Below are 22,006 nucleotides of genomic sequence, written 5' to 3'. Positions count from 1 at the left end.
TTAGCAAAATTATGCACCAAGCTGAGGTCAATAACTTCGGTGTTAAATACCGATGATGAACTATCATCAGATATGGTTAGGAAGATAGAATATAAAAGTTTTAATGAATACATAATGAACACCACTTACTTTACCCAAGTGAGGCACCAGTGCCCATGTGGCACCACCCCAACCATCACTGTTTCCCTATAATACTGTGGTTACAGATGTGTTTTGCCACACCCAACTATTAATATGGGTCCCATGGGTCATATGAGTTTTTTCTCCGGCTTTCTCAGACCTTCATATTGCATAGAAAATGCTCTCAACTTCTGAGCCACCTCTGTAGTTCCAAACCAGAGTTTTTTGATATATACCTGAAAAGCCATAATAAACATGCCATATGTTTTCTCTAAAATTTTATTAACAATGAAAGTTTGAATTTTTATACTTCAGAAAATCTTGACAGAATACTAAAGTCACTGAGTAGTGTCCAGATATTGTGAAGATGCACAGTTAAAAATGAAAAACTCACACTGATTTGGCTAACAATGACAACAGTAAGACCTCTGTCTATGCATGAAGATTCTCAATCACACCTTTGCTTTCTCTCTTCTAAAGGGCACTCACCAGAGAAGGGGAATTTTTCTTCCTATGATCATGTGTTGACCACCTAGGGCTTTGCCCAGTGACATTCACACAAGGATCTATGACCTTGACCAGATTTGCCTACCACTGTGAAATTTACTACTGGGATAATTCTAGACCTTAGAATGAGTATAAATTCACATATACAATAGACTTCACATACACTCTTTTTGACTTTCTGAATTCCATTTACAATGTTGTACCCTACAGGGAATTGCTTGTGCAGTGATCATGGTGTGTGAAGAAATTTAAAATGTTGTGAGTGCTAGCTTACATAAAAAAAAAAAAGTTGACTTTGTGGGTATATGTTTTCCATGAGGAATATAAAACATTAAACTCCACAAAGATTATGTCTCCAATAAAGAAAGAAATATTTTACACTCCAACCTACTTTAATGCTGACAAAATATGAACTTGATATTTATATACATTATATGAGATGGAAAAAAGTTTGTGGACTATGAGATAACCTAAAATAAGTTCAAGAACCTTGAGTTTTACTTCTTTCTATTTTAATGTTTGTCTTCTTCCATTGTTTTTATTTGTGTGAATTCTTTATGTACATTGACTCTATGTAGTTAAAAAGATAAAAGAAAATAAGCAGGTCAAAGTATTGCCTATGGAAGGAACCTGTGGGTTTGACTCAGCTAAATTGCTTATTAATTATGTGACAAATAGCCAAAGTATTATCTTGTGTGTTTCAATTTTTCTTTGTTAAATAGTAATATCAATAAAACTTACATTGAAATGGGGAGTATGATTAATTTAGAGAAAAAAACATGAAGGGAAAAAAACAGGTAAAAGACAAAGTTGCCTGGCAGACTCAAATAATTACATAAAATCTAGCCATCATTTTCATCACTATGTTTACTGTGACTACTATGGATTTTTAATGAATCACCCCTATATTCACCACAGTGTGAACCCCTACTGAATGCAAAGCCAGTGGCCTGCTGTTTTATAGACTGACTGCCTACAAATTCAAGAGCTATAAGTGGCTCCTTTTAACTTAGAAGATTAAAGTGAGTGCACAGACCTATAATTAAAATTTTATGGTTTATGAAGGTTTCTTACATGGTTTGAGAGCTTCACCTGAAAATCATTCCAGGTGAACTAGCTCTTTGAAATTTTTAATGAGCATCTCAAAGAAGCTTCCATAAGAGCCTTAAGGAGTAACAAAAAGCCCCCTTCCCAAGAAGCCTTGTTTATCCACTGTCTTGTTGTTTTATCTGAAGGAAGTCATTAACCTTGTGAGCCCTGGTTTTGTTTTGTGCAAAAATAGGACAGGACTAACTACCTATATATGAAGAATGAGGCATGTTGCACGATGTCAAAGTCAGTGAATCTCAATGAATTTACACATTTACAAAGTTCTATGTATTGGATTTTTATCATTCTGCCTTTGATACTATGTTTGTGCTTTTGAACTAAGAGATTCATATAAAATATGAATTCTGTTAGCTTAAATTCAAGAGCTCATTAATGCTTAGGTCTATTCCCTGCCCTTACTCTCTATAGTGTTTCAGAATTTCCCAGGACTTCTTGCTACTGGGATGATGCTGGGTCAGCCAATGAGAAACCAAGACCAAAGAGCAGAGGAGGAGGAAATATGGGCTTCGTCCCCTGCTTTCACCATTTGGACAGTCTCTCTTTTGTATCTCCATTACTCAATGGCCAATTCCTCCCTACTAAATGGTTCTCATACCTGCTGTATAGCCACCACATAGGTGGCTCTTATTTCCGGGTTTTGATAACTCTGACTTTCCAGGTGTAGGAGTGTGTGTGTGTGTAACCTGTGAGCACATGCAGATGCCAGAGGAGAAGGTCAGGAATCCTACTCTATCACTCATCTGTGAGTTTCCTTGAGAGAAGAGTCTCTCACTGAACCTGGAACTGCTGGGATTTTTTTGTTGTTGCTGCTGGCTTGTATTTTGTTTGGGGCTAGATTTACTGACCAGCAAGACTCAGCTATCCTCCAGTCTCCACTTTTCATAGGGCTGTGGTAGGAGGCATTTGTGGCCACACCCAGCTGTTTATGTGCTTGGGATTGAACTAAGGGTAAATCAGGCACTTCCCATCACTCATGCTTACATGGCAAGTATTTTTACCTGCTGAGCCAGCTCCCCCACCCAGATGCCTTTGCTTTTGAATTATAAATCTTCCTTTTCTTCCTGAAATTGGAGAAGCTGGAATTGCTTCACTATCTCCTGTTGCATTTTTCAGCTCCTTCAGCAACTATAGAACCTCAGAATTAAACTGCCTTTGTTTAAAATATCTACTATGATTTCCAGGATAAATCTTTACAATGTGAACTGAAATAAATCTAAAAGACAGACTAAATGGTTAAACCTTCATCAGGTCCTTAGAGGGAACACCTGAACCACAGGGCCCTAGGAAGGGTATGATGAAGACTAACCTTAATCTTCTCCTGTTTCTCTCTATCTCTCTCCCCCTCCCTCTTTCTCTTTTATATTTTCTATCTTTTTATTCCTTCTTTTTCTTGGTGCTGACCTATGACTTCCAGGACCAGCATGTGGTTAACATCCACAATTAGTTGTTGATCAGAGAGAACTACAAGTATTCCCAAAAGAAGACAGATTTCTCTCAGAGTACTTGATGACCCACCAAAGGTTAATGGTAAGACCCTACTGCTGAAGACTCCATATGCTGTTGATACAGAACATGGAGTGACCTGGCTGGAATCTGGGAGAGAGTCAGTCCACAGACTGTTAGCTCTTCTAGTGCCAGAAGGTGCTACATGAGCAACTGGGGGAAATGACCAACATCTGTCTAAGGAACTCATTGTCTAAGCTACTCAGCAGCAAAATACCTGACATGATTCTCACACAAATGCAATAGTAGTGCAAAGCCATGGTGGGAAACCAACTGCTCTTGATTTGGCTAAGGGATCTACTCAGTGGAATGGAACCCATAGCTGGTTCTGGGAAACAAGTCAGAACCATATCCAAAAACTAGCCTGGGGCTGGAGAGATGGCTTAGTGGTTAAGCGCTTGCCTGTGAAGCCTAAGGATCCTGGTTTGAGGCTTGATTCCCCAGGACCCATGTTAGCCAGATGCACAAGGGGGTGCACGTGCCTGGAGTTCATTTGCAGTGGCTAGAGGCCCTAGCATGCCCATTCTCTCTCTCTCTCTTTCTCTCTCTGTCTGTTGCTCTCAAATTAATAAATAATTTTTTAACAAGAAAAAAAAAAAAACTAGCCCTCTCTCTATTATCAAACTCCCACAAATCATGGGCTGTAAGAGGGCCTACACCTATTAGATTTTCTCTATAATAATCATGGTTATCCCATTTATCTGGTGCTGAGTTCACTTTTCATTGGACAATTTGCTTCTCTTTTTCAGATGGATGCAGAACCTGAGGAGAAACCAGCCTATCACACCTTGCCAGGGCCCCAGCTGAAACCAAGAGTAATTGGGGAAATGAGCAAAAGTGCTGCTTTCTTGGTGAACCTGGTACCAGTAGTAGGGTGAAGGAGATCAACACAGAGAACACTCAACTCCTAACAAACCAGAGACCCAGAGACCCAGAGGCTCACAAGACGTCATCACTGAAGCAGACCTAAATTGAACCCATCATGGCTCAGGGAAATTTGTGGAAGTGGGGGAATAAAGATTGGTAGAGCCACATGTTAGGACATTATACACAGAGACATTGCCTCTTACCCATAACTGATGGCTAACCCCACAATGCACGATCTACATTCCCCAACGAGGAGGGTCCCTTTGGAGGGGGAAGGACAGGGAGGAGGCTAACGATGGTACCAACATGACTGTATACATAACTAATAATAATATAAAAGAACGAAATTTCAGTGCAGTCTATGGTCATATCACCAGGAACATCCCTGATCTCAGAAGCTAAATAGGTTTGGGCCTGGTTAGTACCAGGATGGGAGAAATGGATTAACTCACAATTTACACAGAAAAAAAAAAAAATATATATATATATATATATATGGCATAAATTTCATGAAACATTAGACATTACATCTTGCATCCTTCTTTGCAGTCTGAGAGAAAGACAAATATGCTATTGGAAGTTGATTTTACCATCTAGGTACCTAGCTATTCTGAGACCCTCCTCCATGTTCTCCCTTCTCTCCTTGTGTATCTGCAGGGTCCTTCCCTTCATCCTTCAAGGAAAAGTGTCTATCTCATCTTTAATCAACAGAAACCTGGATCGGATCATTATCTTTCCTTTCACAGTCATACTCTTTCAGAGGCCGATGCCTCAACTTGGAAACATTTATGTCACTCTACAACTCATGAGCATCAGGTTTCTGCCTCAAACTATTCTGACAGAATTTACTACTGCTCTTACTTTCGCCTGCACTCATGCCCTCTTCTGTGTAATTTGGAGGTGTGTCCCACAAACACTGACTTTACTCCTCTGCTCAATACTGAGTTTAACCATGTGACTTGCTTTGCCTGATTTTAATGGGGAGATAATAGAACTAATATGAGCAGAGGCTTGAACTGCGATTCCAGAGGAAATTGTCTATCTGCACTGCCCTGTCACAAGACAAACATGTCCTGGGTTAACCTACTCATGCCAGCAGAGAATGAGTGACACACACCTCAAAGAACCTGAAGCATCAAGTGCCACGTTACTCAATGTGTAAACTCACAGAGAGACTATACGTAGCTATTGTATGCCACTAATATTTTGAGGCTGTTTGTTATTGCATTTCTTTTTCAATTTTGTATCTATTTCTTTCAAAGTTTTGACACTCCTACATGTATGCAATATATTTTGATCCTACCTCCTGCACTTCTTTTAGTGTAACAATATTTCATTAGTTCAGGCAACAGCCAATGCCTGAATTGCACCAACTGGGAATATTGACTAAATTCATTCCCTTAGGTCCCCCCCCCCCCGCCCCACTTCTGGGCTCTCACAGTATCCTCTGAACTGCTATTTAAGTTCAGTATTTATCTTTTTTTTTTTTTTAAAACCTGTCTACTATATATTACTGTTTCCCAAGCCTTTATCTGGCTCAATTTTCTTCTTTTTAATTATAATTGATCCTTCATTGAAAAAGGAGACAGGGACAACAGTCATCCTCAAAGGAGATTCCTCATGAATTTCCCATATATTTAACGGTTCTCTTACCACTGCAATTGCTTTAGTTTAAATCCTTCTTATATCTTGTTCACACGCTCACATTCACAATAACAACTGACCACTGCCTTCCTTTTCCATTCAAACTGGCCTTCCAAGGTACATGCACATGCTTAAGTTATTTTTTGTAATGCAAATGAAATGTGGTTTTATTGCTTCTCTGTGTAAAACTTTTCAGTGGATCTCCATTGAACACCAAATAAAGTTCAAACCTCTCTTTGTATTAGAAGGAAGTATAGGCCTGCTACCTATATACCCATTTTCAGCTTTTGTTACTCTTCTTTCCTTATGCAATCTTACAATTGCCCACCTACCAATACAAAAGCTCTTAAAGTTAAGTGGTAAAGGTGAATGTTCAGTGAAAGAGACCTCAACAATGCAGGTGTCTGGATTTTCAAGGTTCAATCTAGCTGGAAAAGAGATGCTTTCTTATAAATGGGTTTATGAAAAAACAATTGTGTGTGTTATGATTGAACTTTCAAGAATACAAAATTATTTTTGTTATGTTTATTGTGTAATTGGAAAATTATTGTGCCTAAGAAACTAAGATGTTCTCCAACAGAGAGCAGAAAAAAAAAAAAAAAACATATTTGGTTTCTTTTCTTCAACACTAAACACTTTAGTTGTAAGTATAAATTAATGTTTTATAAATCCTTGCTGTAAAAAGAAACAACTTTTTTCTTCTTTGAATGAATTAAAATCACCTATCAAACTCTTTATGGATTTATAATAGAAGTGTTGAAATAGGCATGAGGAAGCTATTTCACATGGAAAGCTTCTCACCATTAACTCCAAGACTCATCTATTAAACCTTCCACATTACCAAACAACTCTGTTTCAGAAGGTAACACTCTAGACAAGGGAAACTACTTAAGAAAATGGCCCTCATTTTCCAGCTTACTGGAAATGATTAATCTTTTCAATAGCTTTGAGGACTACATACTAACATTGTTACTATTCTGTCCTTTCAACAATGACTACAAGCTGAGAGCAGGCTAGTAAATGTGTTATCGGCCAACCCATTAGAGTTCCATTATTTTCTGTCTTACATGGCTTCATGTAATGAATTTTTATAATTAAACTAATGGCATACAATTTATTCCCCCCCTCTTTCAGGCCCTATTTCTCTTTCAGCTTCTTTGGAATAAGATTTACACAAAAGGAAGGAAACAGAGTCCTCCAAGTGCTTCATTACCTTAATTTCATTATGACATGTTGGAAAGCATTCTCTTTATCTGGGCTCTCACTTTAATTTGCTGACTTTATTAGAAGGCTTAAACAGCATTGTAATTAACAAATCATCCAGGTACCCAATCATCTAGAGAAGTCTGGTTGAGAGAATTTGGTAATATTTGGGTGGATATGGATCCAGAAACAATTGCAGAATTCCCCAGGAAGTACATTTTGTCAGTCACTTTTTAAATCCCATAAACCTACTCTGTTAGATTGTATTGTTCACTAATATTTCATGCCAATAGATTATACGCCTCCTCCAGAAAAAAAAGAAATAATTGGCAGTCTTCACAATGTGTACACAGCTTTTAAAAGAAATTGTGTTCATATATAAAGCACATTCTATTAAATTTACTCATTGGAAGTGAAAATTACCATTTTTTCATGTATTTACATAGTGTGTTTAATATATTAACAATCGAATTTTGAAATAATTTCTTCATTTCAAAAATGAAATAACATACCATTGTAACTGCTATTTTACATTGTCCAGATTTTTCCCTAGCCTTTATTGGACGTTTCATAATAAATCAACTGATACAATATGTGTTCTGTGACTTGTTTCTGTCAATTAGTGTAAGTCTGTGCTATGCCATATATCGATACTCCATTGCTTTTTGTTGCTGAGTAATAATTTCATTATTGTATGTATCACATTTTTTACCTAGTTATCTGTTGATGGGAATATTTTTTGTTTGTGCTTCCTAGCTATTATGATTAATACCTCAGTGGACTGCTATATAAAAGGTTTTTTTAAGCATATAATGTATACACACACACACACACACACACACACACACACATATATATGTATTCATTTTTCTTTACTATATATACCTGACAGTATGAGTAATGTCAAATGGTAATTCCATGTTTAATATATCTATAAACTTCATTTTCTGTATTTTAATCATTTCATTTTATAGTGATTGATTAAATAATTTATATTTATACAGGTTGTCATCATGTTGACCAGGCTGGCCCTGAACTTGTAATGATCCTCCTGCCTCTGCTGCCTGCATGCTAGGGCATGCAGGTTTCACCACGCTTATATTTTTCACCATTAAAAAATCCTCATGGATAATTTAATTTCTAATTATGCCATAATATTTTCAGTTCCTGTCATAGTTTGGCTTTTTTTATTCTAACCATCTCATGACTGCTCTTTCTACTAGCCAAAGAACCTACTCCAGAGAGATGGTGATAGACACTGAGACTCAAAACTCGTCAAGACCAAAAATCAAAGCAATATGGCCAATATACACTATGTTAACATAACTAACGAAATTGTTTAAAAGAGTATTTTTTCAGCAGTGAAATTGCTGGACCATATGATTATACTACTTTTGTTTTATTTTTTATTTTTTGAAGAAATCCTATGGTGTCATTGAACATTAGTCTCCTAATTTACATTCCCTGAAGAAGTGGGCATGCTGGAATAAGCCTGTAAACCTAGGACTCAGGAAGCTGAAGTTGGAGGATTGTGAGTTTGAGGGCTGTCTGTGTTACATGGTGAGATGCTGTCTCAACCAGGAAAAAAAAATACATTCACACATGTGTGATACAAAGGTCACCTTTTTGTGAAGCAATGCCTTAATGAAATTTTAATTTGTATTTCCTTAGTTATTAGTAATACTGAGCATTGTTTCATAAACTTGATAGCCATGTTACATATGCTTTTGGGAAGTGTTGACTCAACTCTTTGACCCATTTGTAATTAAGTTGTTTTATTGCATTATTTTATTTTGAACTAACTGCTGTTCTTTGAGGGAAGTGGGTAAAACTTGATTACTTTCCATGTATATTACCCAGTTATCCACAAAGTAGCAACTGTTGAGCTGTCATGGCACCCTTATCAAAAATCAACTGCCCACAAACATGAAAGTTTATTTTGGAATTTCAGTTCTATTTCATTCATCTATATGTCTATCTGCATGCCAGTTCCACACTGTCTTTAGTGGCTACAGCTTTGTATAAAGCTTTAAAGTTGGAAAGTTGAGTAAACGAATTTTGTTCTGTTTTAAAGGATTTTATTGTTATTTTGGGTCTGTTGTAAGACTCCTTTGTCACTTTATTAAAAAACAAAAACAAAAACAAAACAACAACAAAAAAAAAACTAGCTGTGACCTTGATCAAGTTTGCCAAAAGTCTAGAGATCAATTTGGGGGATGTCTCTATTAAAAAAAAAAAATTAGGTGTTTTGATTTGGGAACATAGGATATTTTACACTTCGGTAGAATCGTTTTCATTTTAACAAATGCTTTGTAATTGTCAATGTATATCTCTAGCATTTTTTCTACTTTTTAAAGAAAAAAAATATTTTTAGTTTATTTGTGAGGAAAGAGGAAGGGAGGGAATGGAGGAAGAGAAAGAGAGAAAGAGAAAAAGAGACAGAGAATATGAATGCGCACACCATGGATTCTTGCTGCTGCAAACACACTATAGACGCATATGTCAATTTGTGCATCTGGATTTACGTGGGTACTGGGGAATCTAACCTGGGCGAGCAGGCTTTATAAATATGCATCTTTAACCGCTGAGCCATCTCCTGAGCCCTTAACTTTATTATTTGATCTATTATAAATATAATTATTTTCCCAACATCCTATTTCAGATCATATGTTGATAATGAATAGAAAATAATTTGTTGGCTGGAGAAATGGCTTAGCAGTTATGGCATTTGCCAGCAAAGCCAACAGACCTAGGTTTCACATTCCCAGGACCCACATAAGCCAGATGCACAGGGTGTCACATGCGTCAGGAGTTTGTTTGCTGTGGCTGGAGGCCCTGGCACACCCACCTTCTCTCTTTTTCTCTCCTCTCTCTCTCTCCCCCCTTCTCTCTCTGTCTGCTTCTTTCTCTCTGTCTCATAAATAAATAATTTTTCAAAAAAGAAAATAATTTGCTTTTGCAGGTTTATCTAGTGTCCTGCAAGTTTTCTAGATTAACTTATTAATTCTAATATTTGGGGGATTACTTAGGATTTACTAAATATCACTTCATTTGCAAATAGCCCTAGTTTTATTTATTATTTTTCTAATCTAGATGTATTTTATTTATTTGTTTTATCTATTTCCTTCACCAAAACTTTCTGTACAATACTTTCAAAATTGGTAAAAACTAGTCTTCCTTATTTTGTTCCCATTTTTAAGAAAAAAATTATTTACATACAAGGAGAGAGAGAGAGAAGGGAAAGACAGAGAGAATGGGCAAACCAGGAATTCCAGCTACTGCATACAAACTCCAGATGCATGCTCCCCTTTGTGCATCTGGCTTTACGTGGGTACTGGGGGATCCATTCTGGGTCATTAGGCTTTGCAGGCAAGCACCTTAAACACTGAGTAATCTCTCTAGTTCTCTTGTTCCCCTTTTTAGGAGAAACCATTTCACTATTGTCTGTAGGGTTTGGTGTTTTAATTTTTTTTTTTATTTTTATTTTTTGTAGTTAGACTTTGTTGTTTGAGGAATTCCCTTCTGTGTTACCTTCATAAGTATTCAGTAATAAATTACCATAAGCTAAAAACCATAGTGATTAACCCTTCTCTTATATGTTTTTAGCTTCTGGTAGTGGCTATCAATCTTTGAAGTTACTTGGCTTACAATTGTATCATTCCAATTTCCCTGGGTATTTTCTCATAGTGCTTTCCTTGTGGTCTGTGTCATGACAGCACCTTCTCTCTACATATCTCTTTCTCCTTTTCTTCCTTTAATCTTTGACTTGGTAAAAAGGAACTTGTTATGGTATGCTTAACAGAAAAACTGCAAGTTGGAGTGGATTAAAGACCAACCTACCACACTCCACTATGGTATCATCTTACCTTTATTACACTTGTAAACATTTTATCTCCAAATGAGGTCCTTGAAGGAAGCAGGATTAAGGTCTCGAACATACTTTTAATATGGACATTTCTCATCCCATAATAGTTATTTCCTAAGATGTTGACTACTTTTGATCATGAAAGTATTTTCATAAATGTGGCTTCTGTATGGTTTGGGATAATCAGGTAGTCTTTGTCTTATTTTATTGATGTAGTATTTAAACACTGTGTGTAGGGCTGGAGACATGGCTTAGCAGTTAAGGATCTTGCTTGTAAAGCCTAAGGACCCAGAATTCACATAAGCCAGATGCACAAGGTGACACGTGCACACAAGGTCATGCATGAGTTCAAGGTGGCACACACATCTGGAGTTCGATTGTAGTGGCTACATGCCTTGGTGCTCCATTTTTCTCTGTCTCTGTCTCTCTCTCTCTCATAAAATAAATAATAAAATTAAATACTGTATGTAAAACAATCTTGAATTCCTAGGAAAAATAAGCACTTGGTTTTAGTATAAATTCTTTTCATATGCTGTTGTATTGAGATTTTTTTTTCAGACGTTTTGAGTCTAAAATCATAAGTCTTATTATTTGTCTGTAGTATGTTTGCTCTTTATTTCCTCTGGTTGCTTTCTTTGCTTGGGAAGTCCTTCTACCTCTTCTATTTTTGGGAGAGTTTGTAAAAGACTGGGATGAATTATCCTTTAAATGTTTGGTAGAATTTCCTAGTGAAGCAATCTGGACCTGCATCTTTCACTGGGTGAAGTATTAAAATTATTCATTCCATTTATTGTTATAGATATATTTATACTATTACTTTGTTACACTATCTCTCATATTCATTTTTCTTTCCAAATTTTTTTTTGTGCTAAACTCATTCATCCCTGTGCTTAGTAATTTAAGCTTACTCTCCCTCAGTTTGGTGCATATAAACACACGTTTAAATTTTCTGTTGTTATATTTATTTTGTCTAGATCTATTACTTTCCTTTGATTGCTTTAGATTTCTCTTCTTTTTCTAGTTTCTAAAGATAGATAGGAAAGCTATTGATTTGAGATCTTTCTTCCTTTAAAATACTGATACTTAACATTACATATTTCACTCTCAGAATCGTTTTAAGTTTTTCGCTTAAGTCTGATATTTTTCAAAGTATTTTTGCTTTTCATATCTATTTTTCTTCTAATTTATTGGACATGTTAGCCTATGTTATATAATTTTCTCTTTTTTGTTTATTTTTATTTATTTATTTGAGAGCGACAGACACAGAGAGAAAGACAGATAGAGGGAGAGAGAGAGAATGGGCACACCAGGGCCTCCAGCCACTGCAAACAAACTCCAGATGCATGTGCCCCCTTGTGCATCTGGCTAACGTGGGGAATTGAGCCTCAAACCAGGGTCCTTAGTCTTTACAGGCAAGTGCTTAACCACTAAACCATCTCTCCAGCCATAATTTCCTCATATTTTAAACGCTTAAATGTAGTACTGTTATTGATGCTTTTACAGGTTCATGTGTGTGTGTGTGTGTGTGTGTGTGTGTGTGTGTGTGTGTGTGTGTGTATGGCTGCTGTACATCCATATTTGTATGTACGCACATGCATGTGTCTCTGTGTGTGTATACACTCGGTGGCCAGAGGTTGATATTATGTGTTTGCTTCAGTTGCTGTTCCTTTTATTCTTTGAGGCAGGGTCTTTTAATCAACCGGGAGCTCACTGATTGATCTAAACTTCTGGCTAGCATGTTCTAGGGAGTCTCCTTTCTGTGCCTCTTCAGTGCTGGTACACCAGGCATACATGGGTTTTGGAGATCCAAAAGGCAGGTCCTCATATTTGTGTGGCAAGAAATATCACTTGAGCCATCTCTCCAGCTTGCTGTTATTAATTTTAATTTCATCCCACAATATTCAAAATTTTACATTATATAATTTTTAGCACTTTTGAATATGGACAATCTTGGGGAGTATTTCTTGTGCAATGAGAAAAAGATGTATTCTGGTATTATTGGATGGAGTATTATTCATATGGCTACCAGGTCATATGCATTTATTTTGTTTTTTTTCAGTGTCTATTTCCTTGTTGATCTGTCCAAATATTCAATTTATTGTTAAAATTGAGAAGCAGCCAGCGATTTTTGTTGAACTGTTTTTGCTTTGATTCTGTCCCTTTTTGGTTTGTGTATTTCCATATTATTTTTCTGTTACTCAGAATGAATTATTCCTGTCACCAAGTTTATTAATTCCTTCTTCTGCCTTCTGAAAGGCCTGTCTGTACTAAATGCTTCCTTCTATTTGTTGCACTTTTCAACATAAGAATTTCCATTTGATTCTTGCTTATACTTTCTGAAGACAGGTACAATGTCTTCCCTGTCTCCCATAAATATGTCAGTATTTGTTGAAGTCCCCCTATAGACATATTATTTGGGAGATATTTTTTTCAAAGCTTTAAATTTTTTTATTTGTTTGTTTTTATTATAGAGATAGACAAACACAGAAAGAATTGGCATGCTAGGGCCTCAACCACTGCAATAGAATTCCACATGCTTGCACTGCCTAGTGGGCATGTGCAACCTTGCACTTGCTTCACCTTTGTATATGTGGCTTACTTGGGATCTAGAGAGTCAAAGACTTCTCAGGAAAGCACCTTAACCACTGAGCAATCTCTCCAGCCCTATTTTCATTTTGTTTATTTATTAGAGAGAGAGAGAGAAAGAGAGAGAGAGAGAGAGAGAGAGAGAGAGAGAGAGAGAGAGAGAGAATGGATGCACCAAACGAATTCCAGACACATATACCACCTTGTGCATCTGGCTTACATGGACCTTGGAAAATTGAACCTGGGTCCTTTGGCTTTACAGGTAATTGCCTGTAAAGGCAAGCCATCTCTACATCCTTCTTCAAAGTTTCTCTTCAACCCAATGTATACCTTAACTGCCATTGTTTTCAATAACTGCTGCTGATTGATGTGCATAATGAAGCTGCATGGAAACCTTTCTCTTGGGAGTTAGCCATAAGTCAGCTCAAATAATGGCAAGGATCTCTGTGTAATCATGTGTGTGTGTGTGTGTGTGTGTGTGTGAGAGAGAGAGAGAGAGAGAGAGAGAGAGAGAGAGAGAGAAAGAGAGAGAGAGAGACAGAGAGAGAGAGAGAGAGATTGAGATTTCCTAGGGAGATGTAAGAAGGGTCAAATACTGACAATACTGTGAGAGTCCAACTGGACTTTCCGAGGGATGCCAATCCTATCATATATGGTAACCACAATGATGCTATATTTCCTGCTATCAATGACTAAGAAAAGCTGACCTTTCAGACTACTGTGGAGCTTGAAGTATAGGAAGCAAAAGCTAAAGGCCTCTACCACTGTTCATGTGGAAATTCAACATGTCAGAGATCACTGGCTATCTTTCTTTCCTTTTTTAATATTTTATTTATTTTGAGAGAGAGAGAGAGAGAGAGAGAGAGAGAGAGAGAGAGAGAGAGAGAGAGAGAGAGAGAGAGAGAGAGAATGGGTGCACCAGGGCCTCTAGCCTCAAAAAACTCCAGATGCAATTACCACTTTGTGCATCTGGCTTACATAGGTCTTGGGGAATCAAACTTGGGTCCTTAGGCTTTTCAGTCAAGAGCCTTAACTGATAAGCCATCCCTTCAGCTCTGGCTATCTTTCTTAATTCCCAAAGTTTATAATAGGATTTTTTTTTTTACAACTGTTGCAAGCATTTTAAATTTTTGTTGAGGAGTAGGTTTCTTAGAAGTTACCACATGATATTTTCAAGCCATATGTTACATTGTGCAACAAAAACTAGGAAAAATATGATGCAGTCAGAGCAGAGAGTAAAGTAAGACATGGAAACTGTGTCCTGAATATTTGTATAGCATAGTAGCACCAGGGGAAATTAGCCCATTACTACTCATGCTCAGTCAGTGATGTAGCATGCAAGCTATATGCTTTGAGAAGTTTAAAAGCTATATACATACTTTATAAGGAAATACACTATAAGATTATAGATTCTTTCCTCTTAATCAAGTGGAAGCTTTAATGTAAAGCAAAAGGGAATACAAAAATTGCATGAAGACACAGTAGCTCCGGACAAGATGAGTTCAATTTGTTTTTCATTATTGCACTAGAAATTAAAACCTAAAACTACAGATTATCAATGTGGGACAATATGATGATTTAATTATGTGTAACTAAAATATAAACAAAATACATAAAGGAATTCAATTTTCCTTATTTACCATCTTTACAGTGCAGATGGATTATTATCTGATATACAAGTATCACCCACTCACAAATAATTAAAAAGGTAAGACTTCTATATTTGATCAAGAGGTTACCCTTGATTACTTTCTTTCCTAGAAAAATAATTTGACATTTTCAGATATCTAATGTAATATATATCTAGTTCAAATTTGAAAATTAATTACATGATTATAGTGTATCTATGGTTCCAACTCCCTAAAGCATATATTTTAAACACAGGAGTTTTCAGCCTTGAGAAATGTTTATTTAATAGTTTGAAAATTATTGGATTTTTCACTTCAAATAGTTTTAAGTATTCTATAGCCAAATCAGCTAGGCTCCAACAAGATTTTACTTCTCTATTGAATTCATGTACTCTTAGCTCAGTCAAGCACAAAACAGCTAATGCCGTCACATTTGAAAAGCTTTTATGCTGAATTTGACACAAAAGCAATCACAAAGCAGACAAAAAAGGAATTTCTCTTTCAAAGGCTGAAAGGAGAAAAATAAATGAAAACTCCAAGCTTGGGCAAATGTTTCTTGACACTGGAAAAGAAAGTTTAAAATGATCAAGAAATGATTCTTCCAAAGAAGCCATTGCCAAGTTTGGACCAATCTTAAGAGCTTAGGGAACAAGTTGTGTAGTCAACCAAGATTCTGCCAAGTGAAATCAACCCCATGATGATTATTGCTGGCAATTGTAAGTGCCAACAGTACACTACTTTTGCTTCTTTTGTAAAAGTTTTAGATGGCCTCATCTTTCATAGGATTTGGTCATGGCTTATTTGCAGGGATGTTGATTAACATGGGAATTTTGCATTTTCTCTCTTAAAATAGCATTATTGTAGCAGGTCTATGAAGATCAAATGAAGACATGTGGTTATCAAAATCAACTGCATCCCAACTTAATGTATTTGTTTCAAAAAACTGTTATATAGCAAAGATATAAATATATTATGGATAGATCTTGGTGACCTGTGAATTACTAATTCACATACTCGTCCATCTGCTGTGTCTTCAGTGTTCTCACTTTGTAGTTCCTTTCTATCTGACCATGTTTTTAAAATGAGATATCCCAAGATGCCATCTCAGATTTGATTTTTACTAAATGCCATCTCAAATTTGATTTATAGATGGGCTATTATTTTAGCCATTTAATCTCCATTATTTTTGTAACCAAGAATATAACATTTTCAAAATAGCAGTCAAGAAAGGCAACAGTTAAAGATAGAACTTAATGAAATTCTGTTAGAACTAACAATGCTGATTAAAAATCATAACATGAAAAAATGCAATGACACTAAACTTAACAATAAGAATGAAAACAGTTACCAACCAACCTAAATGTACATAAAAGAAAATAAAGTATATATACACAGTTGAATATGACCCAGTTGTAAAGACAAATGAAGTTAAGAAATCTGCATAAAAATGGAAGGAATTGGAAAAAGTTACATTGAGGTAACTCAGATTCAAAAAGACATTGTATGCCTTCTCTCATATGTAGATCTTAACTTTTAATGCTGGCAATATAAGAATCATGGACATATCTAGGCCATTGGAGACTTTTAGGATTTAGCATAGCGATTGGCTTATATTATAGAAAGCTCTCTGGTGCCTAGTCCTTCCCTTCTCCTGTTTGGGCCATAAAATAAAGAAAAAATGAATAGATCTGTTATTTTTCCTTCAATGGAATTAAGCCCAAATGGTTCACTTGACTTCATGCTAACTACAGAAGTATGGAATACACAATGCCCCTAATACCAACATGGCTGTATACATACTGTGTACATAACTAATAAAAAAGATTTTTCAAAAATATAAATAGCAGCACAGGGGCTGAGTATATAACTCTGTTAGTAAACTGGTTGTTTAGCATACATTAAACTCTGGATGGGATCCCTTTCACTGAATAAACCTGACATTGTAGCACATACCTGCAATCCTAATACTCAGGAAGTGATGGCAGGAGGATCAGAAGCTCAAGGTCATCCTCAACTGTATAGTAACTCTATTTCCAGGTCAAAATTAACTTAGAGATTGAAATTAGTCACCAATTTCCCTCTAATCTTTATTGTGACTCTAAATTCTATTGTTCAGCTTAGGCCAGCCTGGTGAGACCCTGTCTCCAAAAAAAAAAAAAAGAAAACACAAGTAAAAGTATCACCCACAATGAGTTTTTGATCAGAGAAACCTACAAGGTTTTCTAAAAGAATTATAGATTTCTGTCAGAGTACTTGTTGACCCACCAAAGGTCAGTGGTACGACCCTATTGCTGAAGACTCCATATGCAGCTGACACTTAAAATGGAATGGCCTGGCTGGAGGCCAGGAGTGAGTCAGTCCCCAGACAGTCAGCGTGTCTAGTGCCAGAAGGTGCTACATGGGTGACTGGGGAAACGACCAATATCTGTCCAAGCAACTCATGGTCCAACCTACTTAGCAGCAAATAACCTGTTGTGATGCCCACACAAGTGCAATAGTGAAACAGAGCCATGGTGGGGAACCAACTGCTCTTGATTCGGCTAACTGATCCCCTCAGTGGTACGGGACCCCTAGCTGGAGCTGGGAAACAAGTCAGAACCATATCCAAACATAAGCCCACTCTCCAATATCAAGCTACCATCAATCATGGGGTACAAGAGGGCCTACACCTATTAAACTCTCTATCAAAAAAGTAAGTGTTATTGCAATTTTCTGGGTACTAACTTACTCTCCGATGGACAATATGCTTCTCTTTTTCAGATAGATGCACATCCTAAGGAGAGAGCAGCCCCATCATACCTCAAAAGGGCCCTGGCTGAAACTAAGGAAAATTGGCGAAACAAGCAAGGGTGCTGTTTTCCTGATGTACTGGATACCAGCACAAGGGGGAAGGAGACCAACACAGAGGAAAATCAACGCCTACCAAATCAGAGAGCCAGAGCCTCAGAGGCCCCCAACACCTCAGCACTGAAGCAGACCAAAAATGAACCCAACATGGCTCAGGGAAATTTTGCGGAAGAGGGGGCGGAAAGAATGTCAGAGTCACATGTTGGGTCATGATTTGCAGAGACATTTATCATACCAATAACTGGGGGCTAAGTCCACAATGCTCGACCCATATACCTCAACAAAGAGGGGCTAATGGGGGAGGGGGTAGGTCACTCATGAGCCTAATAATGGTACCAAACTTCCTGTACTTGCAGAATAGAAAACTAATTTTAAAAAGTCTATTGTTTGTTTCTGCTTAAATATAACTTTACTTTCATAAATTTATATTAATCTGTGCCATAATTTCATTTGGTATAAGCAGTGCTTTTAGAAGACATATTTGATACCAACCTTGGTTTCTGTGATTTTCTTTTGGATTGCATCCATTGTGTGAGGACCCTCCTTCCATGAGTCAAGCTTTGCTCTGGCCTGTCCTAAGACCTGCTTAGCTTCTTCCTTGGCTTGCAGCCACTGTGCTGAATCCTTTACCATTTCATTCAACTGCTGCCTTCGCTTCTGAAGGTGTTCTTGTACTTCATCCCACTGAGTCTGAATTCTTTCAACTAGGATAGAAAGAAAAAATTAAAACGACACCTCTAAATACTACTCTAAATGATGTTATTTCAATGCTCTCATGTTTGGTTGGATAACTTACTTTATGTTACATATGACTCAGAAAACAAAGGAGATCCTAGGTCCACCCATAATACACGATAGCCAAATGCAAACCATGAGACTGTCCACTTGTACCATATATTCCTGGGCCCAGGAGGAATTGCAGAGGAAGCTAGATCATGAATACTGTTCTTACCGCTAGCCTAACAACCAGCCTCAGGTTGATGGTCACAGACACGTTGAATAGCCAAAACATATTGAAGTGGAAATCTAGAGACTACAAAGAACTCAACAGTAAACCAGACTGCCTAAAGGCCTGCCATGGCCCAGGGAATGTTGCAGAAGAGGGGTTGGAAAGATTGTAAGAGTCACAGAGTAGGTAGGAACACTCTGAGGCATGGTTCCCTACTACCATATAGGGACTGACCCCACAGAGATTACCACAACCCACTAAGGAGGGCACTCAGGGTAACAGGAGTTAGAGTGGATAATAGTACATAACTTGCTATAATTTATATAAAAAATAAAAGATATAAAAAGATGTCATTTGAAATTAAACATCATTTATTATTCATATTGTTCATTCTTAAAAACATATTCATTGTGTTATGGAAGGGATAACCAAGAACAGGTTTCCTTACTTTCCATAAATGGAAAACTTGATTTTTATTCTTAAATTACCATCCCAAAGATAACCAGGGCACCAGTGTATATAAAAAATGTAATTTTATTCTGAACCTCTAGAACCAAATTAAATTCAAATATTCCAAAAGAAATAGAGCAACCAGTCCAAAGCCCCTTACAATTACAGCTTCATTGTGCATACCCAGACTTTCAGTAGCAACATTGCCATTCATTGCCAAAGGCTTTCTCTGGCCACAAAAGTTTGCTCTTCCATATAAAAGGCATATTAAATGTATTATGGAATGGACATACCCTCACCTTATTTTCTAAACAACTTCCTTATGGTGGTCTTATGAAATGGAAATGATGTAGAAAAGAAATGAGAGTGTTATCCACATTGCCTCCTCACCATAACTGATAGCTAACCCCACGATGCATGACCCATATTCCCCAATGAGGAGGATCCCTTCACAGGGAGGAGGACAGGGAGGAGGCTAATGATGGTACCAACATGACTGTATACACTGAGTACAAAACTAACTTTAAAAAAGTGCCATCCATATTATCCTTTAAGCTTGACACTTGGCATTCCAGACTCTTACCTAAGATTTACATAATGCTACATGTGATTTTAGTTATGAATTTCATTAGTATACAGTTTATTCCCTCTCCCTACTGTGATTGACAAGCTCTGTCATCCTTTACCTTTATGTCTGAATTTGTTAGCCATTATGATGAAGTGAAGCAGGCTATCCGTACCATTTGGGTGCTTGTTCAGTCACAGTATGAAAGTTTAGTCATATTTATGTGATATGCCAAGAGAAAATTGTTCCTTAGGATAAGAAGCCCACTAGGGTAGACTTTTTCACTCTTGATCTTCAATAGTGCATTATCATCACATAATGCAGACTCAAGTTATGGGATACCTACTCATTCATCAGCCCTAATAATCTATCCCTCTACATATCTCTACTCAATCCTCAGTATATCTAGCCACTCCCCATAATATTACCCACTTACTAGATGCAAATAATTATGCTAAATACTGGTAAAACAAAGAAGTCTTAGATGGATTCCAATTGTGGTTTCTGTTTGATAATGGTGCTACTTACCATTTACTTGAAGAATATAGGATCATTAGTAAAAAAAAAAAAAAAAAAAAAAAAAAAAAACTTGGATCGACTCAGTGGGAGGTTTTGAAGATAATTGGCACATGAAAATCAGTTTATTTAGTTGGACTGAATGGTGTCTAACATAGCTATGCATTTTGTGCATGAGAAAAATTTGAGATTAGAAATTGCTACAGAGGAGTAAATTTTAAAGTCTCTGTTGCACTTAGCTTCTCTTTCTAGGACAAAACACCAACCAAAAGCAGTTGTTGGGAGGAAAGGATTTATTTTGGTTTACATTCTTGAAGGACAGCTTCATGAATGCAGAGAAATAATGCTCCTAAAGCAGAGTGGAAAACAGCAGCAAGAGAGTGAGTTGGACTCTGGCAAGGAGGAAGCTGGGCTAAAACGCCCCAAAGTCCACCCTCAGCAACACACCTCCTCCAGCAAAAATTGAACTCCAAAATTGCCACCAGTAAGTGGCCTTAGCATTCAGAAAACATGAATTTATGGGGAGCATAAGACTCAAACCATTACAGTCATCAATAAGAATGCCTTCTCATCACTATGGCATAAACATTGAACTAGAGATATGATGGAGGACGGAGTCTTGAAAAACATTGATGTATAAAGGCTAATATAACAAATGTATATAGTAAGAAAGATGAAAAGCAAGAGTTGTATGAGGAATACTATGAATGCATAATGGTATAAATGGAAAAGAAAGGCTTTTATAAACAAAACAGTGGTTACCATTTTAAATGGTATAATTTCTAAAGAGATAATAAAGATTGTAATGAATTTAATTTCAATAATCAGTTCAGAGCACTGTTTTTTTTTTTCAACGTAGGGTCTCCTGGTACAGGCTGACCTGGAATTCACTATGCAGTCTCAGGCTGGCCTTGAACTCACAACAATTCTTCAATCTCAAACTCCTAATTGCTGAGATTAAAGGTGTGTGCTACCATGCCTAGCAGAGCACTATTTTAAGTGATTTGCATGTACTAATTCAATGAATTATCATAATAACCCCAAGGGTATCATTATTTTTGGTTGCTATTATTGTTGTCATTATCTTTATTTGAAATATAGGGCAATGAAAACTATGTTGAAAACTGGCCTAAAGTCATACAAGTAGTGAATGATAGAGTCAACACTTGGACCCCTAGAACTCATGCCAAAATCATTCATTGGGATTGGCCACACAGTATTCTATGAATATAAAAAGTAAATTTAATAGAGAAATAGTAATTATTTTTGAGACAATTTTGATTTGTTGCTCAGATTGGTGTTCAACTTATGGACTCAAGTGATCCTTCTGTATTATCCTCCCAAGTATCTGGAACTATAAGTACACACCACTATGTCCAATGTATTGAGTAGTAAAAAGTATCCTGTATTTTTTTTTTAGCAGATAAATATCTACAAAGAAATAAAGAGTATCTGGAATATTATCCAACCAAAAGTCTTTTATTATAAAGGAGTTAGGGACTAGGAAGTGTTTTCTTAAAATTTAGAAAACATTAAAATAGGGCTTAAGAGAGAAATATTGAGAATGGTCAGGTAGGTAAAGATGATTCTAGTTAGGAGAATTTGTGAGCAGGTAAATATACTGAACATTTATTAATGGCCCATCT

General features: G+C 36.7%; 1 protein-coding gene across 1 annotated transcript in view; it reads right to left on the bottom strand.

The window, feature by feature from the left end:
- Dmd (dystrophin) overlaps nucleotides 1–22,006 on the bottom strand; it is a 2,157,654-nt gene that overhangs the window by 589,940 nt on the left and 1,545,708 nt on the right. The window contains exon 54 of the mRNA XM_045140973.1: nucleotides 18,373–18,584. Coding sequence (XP_044996908.1) covers nucleotides 18,373–18,584 — 212 coding nt within the window. The remainder of the gene's footprint in view (nucleotides 1–18,372; nucleotides 18,585–22,006) is intronic.

The sequence above is a fragment of the Jaculus jaculus genome, chromosome X, assembly GCF_020740685.1.
Source record: "Jaculus jaculus isolate mJacJac1 chromosome X, mJacJac1.mat.Y.cur, whole genome shotgun sequence".
NCBI lineage: Eukaryota > Metazoa > Chordata > Mammalia > Rodentia > Dipodidae > Jaculus > Jaculus jaculus.
Note: the sequence above shows the minus strand (reverse complement) of the source record. Positions and strands in the feature narration are given on the sequence as shown.